The sequence below is a fragment of the Mus musculus genome, chromosome 6 (assembly GCF_000001635.26).
Source record: "Mus musculus strain C57BL/6J chromosome 6, GRCm38.p6 C57BL/6J".
NCBI lineage: Eukaryota > Metazoa > Chordata > Mammalia > Rodentia > Muridae > Mus > Mus musculus.
Window position 1 is genome coordinate 94,691,421 of NC_000072.6, and position 9,143 is coordinate 94,700,563.

At 48.8% G+C, this 9,143-nt stretch overlaps 1 protein-coding gene across 4 annotated transcripts in view; it reads right to left on the minus strand.

Moving 5' to 3' along the window:
* Positions 1-8,878, minus strand: part of Lrig1 (leucine-rich repeats and immunoglobulin-like domains 1) — a 95,770-nt gene extending 86,892 nt beyond the window's left edge. For 2 of the 4 annotated variants that reach the window (NM_001355269.1, NM_008377.2), the window contains exon 1: positions 8,042-8,725. In NM_001355269.1, coding sequence (NP_001342198.1) covers positions 8,042-8,265 — 224 coding nt within the window. In that variant the 5' untranslated portion in view covers positions 8,266-8,725. Of the gene's footprint in view, positions 1-7,868 lie in introns of all 4 variants that reach the window. The other 2 variants (XR_377425.3, XM_030255196.1) reach the window with 2 other exon arrangements.
* Between the last annotated feature and the right edge of the window lie 265 nt (positions 8,879-9,143).

A 9,143-nucleotide genomic window follows, 5' to 3' on the forward strand; every position in this document is an offset into this window, starting at 1 on the left:
CCAAAGGTAGGGGGGAAAAAAAAAACCCGCGTAATTTGAGAATATAAAAAACAGGGTGCATGAAATATGTGCTTGGCAAACATCCTGTAAACACGTTGTCAGAATTTCCTTTAGAAAACAAGTCCATTATTTTTCAGAACTTGTTCATGTTCCCATGTCTTAAAGTCATCTTTTAATGAGGAGTTGCCATGTGAGTATGCCCCCCCCCCCAACCTGCTAAATGAACATCCTACACATTTACAGAGAAAATGGCATGCTCTGGATTTACTTCTGTAAAACCCTGTAGAAGGAGAAAGGAGCATGGAGCCTATGAAACAGGCCTGCATGGGCAATTACTGAAGGTGGCTGACAGTTTCAGAATTCACGACGTCATTAATACACTGCCCACTTGTCTCTCTTATGAAACAGTGATAAGAAGAAAACATCCTACATCAACAGAGGCTACATGGCAAACATTTCCTTAACTCAGAATTGGTTTTAAGGCTGGTCATTCCAATCACCTCACAAGAATAAAAAAAAAGTTCTCTCTGCAACAGGCTTTGTCACAGTCAGTTGACAGCTTTCACAGCCCTTTCCTGTTGTCCAACCCAAAGTGCTTCAGATGCAAATGGCTTTCAAAGGGAGAGTACTGGGACCACAGGACCTAGTGCTACCTAGATGCCTGATGCCCCCCAGTTCAGAAATTCAGTCCTGAGGATCCCCAACAGCCATCATCAAGTAGGTAATCCAGAAGACAGAATTTTACCAGCGCAGTGTGTGCTCTGGCGAGTTGAGCAGTGAATCATTTGAACAGCACATTATCCATTAGTAGAAGGGTCAAAGGACAGGAAGGGAGTGGGGTTGGGGGCAACTGCTCACTGCTGCACAAAGAAGCTACAGAAAACAAATTTTAAGGACTAACTGGTTTTTAAATCAGCTTTTACAAGAATGGGACAGGGCTGCTTGTGGGGGGCAAATGGTACTCATTTATTCATTTCCAATACCTACTGATCATAAAAGGAAAGAGACCTAGGCATCACAAAGACTTAAAGACAGGCCGTGCTTTCTTGTCTTTTGCCAAAACAAACTCAAGGAGCGGTGATTGGAACCGGTATCCTGGTTCACAAGGAAGCAGCGATGAATCCGGCCGGGCCTCAAGGAGATGAACGGACTAGTTGTTAGCACAATGGGCCTTACCGGTTAGGTTGGATTAAATAGTAATAAGGTGCAAACAATCGCAGCCCTTCAGGTGGGCAAGGCTGTGAATCATGGCCATTCACGAGGGAAAGGACTCGTGAACAGGTGCACCAGGAGCAACAGCAAACGGCCTTTCAAGGTGCACCCTTGCCAGGCTCCTCAGATGGCCAGGCCTTTGCTGTCTGCACTGCCTACAAGTTAGCACACCATTGTACACAGACCAAAATAGATGAAGCTTCTTGTCTGCCTTCAACAGTAACTGTCTCCCCTCCTACCTCCTCTCCTCCAAGTCTTTCCATACAGAGGTGGGAAGCAGTGAGAATCAGCCGGCCCTAAAGACTGTAACATAATCTCGTCTATGAGAGCACACCTGCATTCTTCCAAGCTACCTGTATTTGGGTAGAGCTCAATTTCAACGAAACCCTGAGAAACAAGAGGATAAAGTGATTGGTTTAAGGACTTCTCACTTTCCTGCTTTTTCCCATGCACCTTCCCAAAAGAATAAATGCTACCTCGGCAGTATTTGTACAACTGGAATAGATTTTTAAACTACCTCAACAATTTTTGCTAATTGTATAATTGACTGCAACTGTGTACAGCTTCCTGCCTATTCATCTGAGATTCCCAAGGCACACGGCGGCGGTGTCTACCTGTTGCAGCTTTCCTGAACCACCAAAACGGCTGTTAGAGCACGATGCCTGGCTTGTGAGTCATGCCATGCTCCCACAGCAAAAGATTCCTTCCTAGCTGAAAAGTAACCTTTCCCTAGGAAACTCTTTCGTCCCTGGGAAATGCAACTCGGAGGAACTAATCATGAGAACGGATGCAAGACAGAGGTACTGCCACCTTAACCTTTAACTGGTGAACTCCACAGAGGAAGCCAGGGCACACATGCACAATGTAACTGTCCGCCCAGCCCTTATGAGATAGGATACTATCATCCCCTTGAAAAAAACGGGGACAAAGGGCTGGAGAGTGGAGATACCAGAAACAAACCTTAAGAAGAACTTTCAAGCTTTCCACCCTCACTCCGAGGTGACGGGTGGCACCCGGTGCCCCCACCCCGTGCGCCCTGCAAGGTGGATGGCACCAACATGTATAGCAGAGTAAAAATAAAGGAAGTTCTATTCATGCCATTCCCATCCATCACACTCATCAGACACCAGGGTATAAGGACCGGGTGCCCATTTAGAGAGGATACAAAGAACAAGGCAGGGGGAAATCAAAGAGTACAAGACCCAGGGAAAGGAAGAAACCACTTTTAGAACAACTTTTATTAGCAGATTTGCGGAACTGCGTTTTAGAAGTCTATGCAAAATATGTTTGGGTCAAAAGAACAGATGATAAAGGCCCGAGAGAGAGCTGAGCACTTGTGTACTTTCTGCTCTGTTGGAAGACCTGTATTCAGTTCCTAGCATCTAGACCAGGCAGCTCATAACTGCCTAGAACTCCAGCTCCAAGAATCCAACACCTTTGGCATCCAAGGACACCTGCATTCATGGGTATATATGCCACATACACACACTCAGGCGTACACATAATTTAAAATAATGGACATGAGTATTTTTAAACCTACAAAGGAAGCACTAGATTACACAAAACATAACAGCACACAAACATAAAGCAAAAAGCTCTTGGATGAGAAAAAGAATGCCCACCCAAGAGAGTGTGGACACAAACTGGCAGTTTGCAATTTAACTGGTGAAAAACTGAAATTTTCATTCATACATAAAATATGTGGACTAAGTCAATAAATGAATGTGACTTCCACTGTACAAAGTTTAACGTCTGGTCTTCAACAAGGTCTATAAGGAAATAGAACCAAAACTGCTACGTTACTAGGAACAGCAGCAGTCAAGGTTTCCGCACAGAGCAAGAAATAAAGTAATGAAGTCCACCCTTAATGGACCCCACTGGTTTGGTACAACCCCTAAACCTCCCACAGGCCAGACACCAATTGAGATTTCTGTGTATTTTTCTTCCTCTGCCTGGGACATTTCCCCTCCACCCCTTTCTCTCTCCTGTCTCAGACAAAGCTTTAACCTTTGAAAGAACATCCATTGTAATCAACTCTGGATAGCAACACAACCTGAAGTTCGGTTTGCTCCTGATAAAGACCCCCTGGGGATTGCTGAGGAGGGGGAAGGACCCCAGTGAGTAAATGTCACCAAGCTCATCAAAACTAGTTGAAAGTTAGGCTTACATAACCAGGAAACCTAGTCTTACAACTATAGGGAAAGAGGAATCCCCTTTAGGTTTTAAACAAATGTGGGGAAAGAGAAGGGAGAGAAGGAGGGAGAAGAGAAAGAGGAGGAGGAAGAGGGAGAAGAGGACAAGGAAGAGAAAGATGACAAAATCAACAAAACCACCACCATTCTTACTGCTTACAGCAACTTTCAATTCAAAGGATCCCTCTTCTAGATTTCCCTCTCACTTCTAAAAAGCCATGGGCTACTTCAAACGGCCACCATCTGGCCTTCCTATCTCACAGACCTCTCTTCCAGGCAGGTGCATATTTTAGAGCCAGGTGTCTCAGTAGCCTCTAGCAGGCTCTGGGGCATTTCTAGCTCTACTGACAAGGCTTTGCACCACAGAAACACTTCTGCAGAGAAGGGAAGAGACTCTTTCATGGCGAGCATAGGGCCTGACAGTGGAAAAGGTCAGCCAGAGGGCAACCCAACTGGTCAGGGAAGCAGCCCAGGGAACCCAGGAGAGATAATTAGCCAAAGAGGGAGGAGGCTAGAGAGCAGGCATATGGGGACATGGGACAGAAAGAAGCTCTTAACACAGCATACTGCACTGTCTGTCCCCAGCCTTCTCAAGATCTTGCCAAGAACTACTGCCTATAATCCACTCAGAAGTCCAAAGTTTGTGAAATCTAGTAACTATATGTAATTATAGAACGGGTTGAGCGTGTGGATTCTTAAAATAGTGCCCTGGAGGGGGACAATGTGGTGAGGATAGGGCTCAGTTAACAGAATGCCTGCCTAAGAGTAGGCAAAGCCTTGGGTTCCATCCCATTCTTACAGATCTCTTCAATATGGCCCCAGAGCAGAGAAAGCTTTGAAAGGTGCAAATCCCCTCAAGGCCTGTAGGGCTGGGGGTGGAGCTCCTCCGCAGGAAAGCACAGTTGTTTAGCACGTCCCAGGCAGTGAGTTCAGATCCCTAGCACCACAAAATAAATAAATCCGTCTCTACTTCAAACAGCCTCTGATCCCAAATCGACACAAGCTCAAGGTCTGCTGAACTCTTAAAGTGATATGAGACCAATGTAAAAGAAAGGGCGAGGAGGGACTGACTATCAACCAGCTGGGTACTTCATTTAAACGTACACATCTGCACATGTGCACGCGTACACACACAGCAGTTTGGATTCTAAAAGGATTTGGTCATCTGATTTGAATAATGATAGAAGGTCATTTCCAGAACCTTAACTCACAACACTTTGCACACCAAGCCCTTGAAGCACTGCTGGAGAATCTGACAGACAGGGGTTGTCCTTGTGTCCCAACTCTACAGTGAAAGCACAGAATGCATATTGTCTAATGTAGCCAAAACCAACACTTATGTGCTTAAACCATCGAAGCTAGATTTGAGGCAGCCAACCTGATACTGCAAATACGTATATGATACAAGAGAAGCCAAAACAATAAGTGCTCACTACTGGCACTCGAGATGGCCACACTTGGTGTCCTTTCCTAAAGGCCCTTGCTTTTGAATCCCTGTTCCCTTCCCCCACTGAACAAGGATCCAAGGACTGCCCTCCTAAGCCCGCCTCCCTCCCACTCCCAACCATCAGTTAACTCTCAGAATGTTAACACTAACACTATTTTGTAACTAAACCCTCTGTTCAAATTTAGACAGGTGAGAAACAGTCTAAAGTAAATCTGTAATGCTCTTTAAGGAGCTTCTGAAATCATGCTCTCAAAAATAGTTTGAAGGAAAGCAAACACCTAAGTTCTAAGAAGTTCAGCCTCTTGTAAGGTTCTGGGAGGTGTTTGGCGCTGTTTATGAGTGTTCTGGTCGGACCATGCCAATCTCTCCTATGCAACAGGACAGGCGACTCAGCTATGCTCCACACCACTCTACATAGCCATAGAGAGTAAGTTATCCCCAGCCTTGGAAAGGGTTCTGTTCTCCTCCATCAGCATCACCCTGCTTTTTCTACTCACACTAAACTTTTATTCACTATTAAAAACGTTTAGCTTCTCTACACTTGGCCTACGAGCAACTCCAAAGGTAGATGTACTGTTTACAAAAGGGGGAGGAGTCCCATAAAGCCATAGGTCTCCTGCTATCGCAAACCCACAGCCTGAAACTGTTTGAGCAGGCTGCAGTAAATCTACTTCATAGGCTTATAAACTAGCTCAAAGCATTTTCTAGACACAATGACCTTAAAAGGTGTAAATGCAGTGAAAATACAAGATACTTTATTGTATTACATACGGAGACTTTCTCCACTGCTATCCTGCCAAAAAGTAAAAGCAATGGTTTAAAAGGAAAGTGCTGGTATTGGAGATACGGTTCAGAAGTAGCTGAGCTTGCCCAGCCTCGCGTGCTGCAGCCCTTGGGTGCAACCCTCAATACCAGTGGGGGGAAATATGTTGAGAAACATGAAGGTTAGGAGACAATTCACACTTGATTTCACTTTAAGCAGAAATAAAATAAACTCGTGAGTATTCTTCAAAGGCCCGTGTGTGTGTGTGTGTGTGTGTGTGTGTGTGTGTGTGTGTGCGCGTGCGTGCGTGCGCGCACATGCCACATACTAACCCAGAAACCAAACTGCTTGAATATTAAAACTAATCCATTAAAACCATCTTCAGTAGAGGCCTATCTCCTGAAGCCCAGAACACTCAGTCTGGTATTTACTGATCACTAAATTGTGTGAGTAAGAGAGACTACAATTTTAAAGGTATTTATGCTGTGTGAATTGTCACTTGTAGGCAACTGAAAGCCTAAAAATGACCAGCAAGTTCTGCTCCAAGGAAGGGCAAGCCAAGGTAGGTCTTGTGACAAAAAGAAAGTACAAATAAGAGCACTCTGTCCTCTCCAGGAAGTGTGGCTTGGGAACGGAGAGCCTTCCTCAGAACACCCCTGACACATGGCTTTGCAAGTCTTCCAACAAGTGAACACTTGAGAACATTCTCTGACTCTACCCACATAGTTCTATTATTTAATAATAATAATAATATTCCATCTTAAGTATGCAAAAAAAACCCCAAAATGTCCCCAAACTGCCTCAGTTATTAATAGATAAAAATCTTAGCAGAGAGCAATAGTGTGTCTACCTCCCAGTAACTGACAGAGCCACTGTTCAGCCCCACTCTAAGACCAGGCATTTTCAGTAGTGAATTCCAGAGAGGAAGCAGATACTGAAGAAGAGAAAAATCCTCAAGGCAGCAACAGTAGCAGAAGGGTCTTTGCTGGCTTCAGAACTCCCACAGCAGATTGCCCAAGTGACCAATGTGAAGACCCAAGCCCCTCACTCTAAGAATACAGTCTTCTTGTTAGAAAAGAATCAACTTCTCTCCTTCAAGACGGTCAGATACCCAGCCCCTAGTTTTCTGCAATGAAGCCACAGGTGTGAGTTAAAGCCTGTGTCATCAATTTTCGCTTTTTAAAACAGCAAATGTCATGACTGAAGCTACTGCTGTACTACTTCTGTGTCCTAGGAAAGACATTCAAAAGCTCAAATGAGACGCAGACTACTCAAGCTAGGCCTTTCTCTGGAAGGTACTAATAGTTCTAGAGATGCTAATTACTGATAGCTGAGCAAGATTCGACTCAAAGGTCTAGGTTTTTTTGGTTTTTTATTTGTTTTGTATTGTTTTTTTTAAGAATAACAATGCTATTCTACTCCACTTTGTTTACAGAAATCTAATGTTCCCAACGAACCCCAATCCCAGCAGCACAGAAGTGCACCTAAACTGACAGAGCTAGCCAGGCCCCCTGTCACCTTCTCCCATAGTAGCACTACTCCACAACTAACTTGTGCCATTTATGGAGGAGAAACTCGAGGGTAGGAGCAGACCCAGCCCCAGTGGATCAAGCCCAAGGGGACCCCAGGGAACAGACAGGAAGGGATCTGGAACACAGTTCCTGTACTTGCCAGCCATGCGGAAAAGAGCTAACAGCCACACTCAGACATCTCCAAGAACTGTCTCAAAGCTTCTCAACTCCTGGCTTCTTCAGGACAGGGTCCCTTTTGCCCTGGCCAATGCCAAGTCAAGCCACCACGATTGTCTGGTGATCAGGAGACTGCAACACATACTCACTAATACACAGTATAAATAGCATGAACCCTGGAGATGTGAGTCACTGTCATTCATTACCAACTGAAGGTAAGTTGAGGGAACTCAAGACACCTAAGGGCTGGGTTACATACAGCACAGGAGAAAAGATACAGCCATGGATCCCAATCCCAACACAGGCTCCTACACTCTGCCATTGCGTCCGTCTCACATGCACACAAATTCGCTCACCTCCACTCTACACACACACATATTTCGCGCTCCACAGCACTCTCACTCAGTTTCAAATCACAAACCGGTGGCTCACCTCCACGGCCCACACTCGCTGACTTCCAGACTTCACGAGGCACACTCGATCACCCTTACAGGATCACTCATGTCCTGCATCCTCTCCACAACACACGCTCGCCGCAAGGCAGGCTCCTCCAGAATCACGCTCACCTTCAAACCCCAGAAGCAGAGTCCTCTCTCCCGAGCTCCCACGCGTGACCTCCACTCGGCCACCCACAAGTCTCCCCAGCCCACAGAGCGCACTCCGCACCCTCTCCGGCTGAGCACACCAGCAGCCCCGTCTTAGTGACAGCGCCCGGACGAGAGGCAAAGGCGATACTCACAGGCTGCGCGTCCAGGAGGGCAGGTCCCGGGGCAGCGTCGCCAGCCCGCGCCCACTGCAGTCCAGCGAGTCCCCGGCGCAAGTGCAGGCGGCCGCGCAGGGGGCCCGCGGGCCAGCCTGGGCGCCCGCTGACTCCGGCCATTGCAGTAGCAGCAAGAGCAGCCAGAGCAGAAGGCGAGGCGCAAGGCGCGGGGCTCCGAGCACTCCCGGACCGGGCCGCGCCATCTTGTCTGGAACGCGCCGCGAAGCCGGGGAGCGAGGGCTGCGAGGTGCGGGCGGCCGCGGGCGCGGGCTGCGCTCGGAGCTAGGCTCCGCGCCGGGACATGGACGCCCGACTCCAGTCGGCTCCGGGGCCGCGGCGCTCAGCCGGCACGCTCTGCCCGGGCCGCTTCGCAGCACCCTGCGGGGACCGCCACCCCCGCGCCCATCCGGGCCGAGCCCCGCGCGCGGCGAACTCTGTGGAGTCCCGCAGTGAGTGCCCGGCCGCCGCTGCTCGTCCTTCCCGCCGCGCTGAGAGTCGCCTTCAGAGCTCGGGCGCACGCCGAGAGCCGCCGCCTCTGAGGACTGAAAACGCTTAGCCTCGGCCTCTGCGCGTGGCGCGGGCGGGCATCTCACTGAGGGCGCTGAGCTGATGATAGCCGTGGACCCCACGCGCCTGCCCGTCCCGGAGCGGCCGGAGCGCACCGTGCCTCAGCGCTGCGAACAATCAGCGGCCAGCCGCTCCGCGGTCCAGCCCCGCGGCCCCAGGCCCCGCCCCGGCTGCTCGCCCTCACACACCCCTCCGATGGGGCCCCGGGGCGCAGATCGGCCCACGTTGGCTGCAGGGCTACAGCATTACGCCCCGCCCTGCCCGTTGCTCATTGGCTCCTGGAGCGCCTTTTTGGCGTCCTAACCCATAAGAGCGCTCGCTCCCTGAGGTCCCGCCTCCGCTCGCTTTTCCCACCCAAGGTGTGAAAGGCGGGGACGGGGCGGGGAAAAGGAGAGGCGTGCTGCCTCCTCTTAAAGGAGACTTGTAGGGTTTTGGCTACCAAGTACCAGAATCTGGAAAAGTGGCCTAAGCTTCGGTCCATTGAGCCTAGGAGAAGAGAGAAAGTTTGTAATCC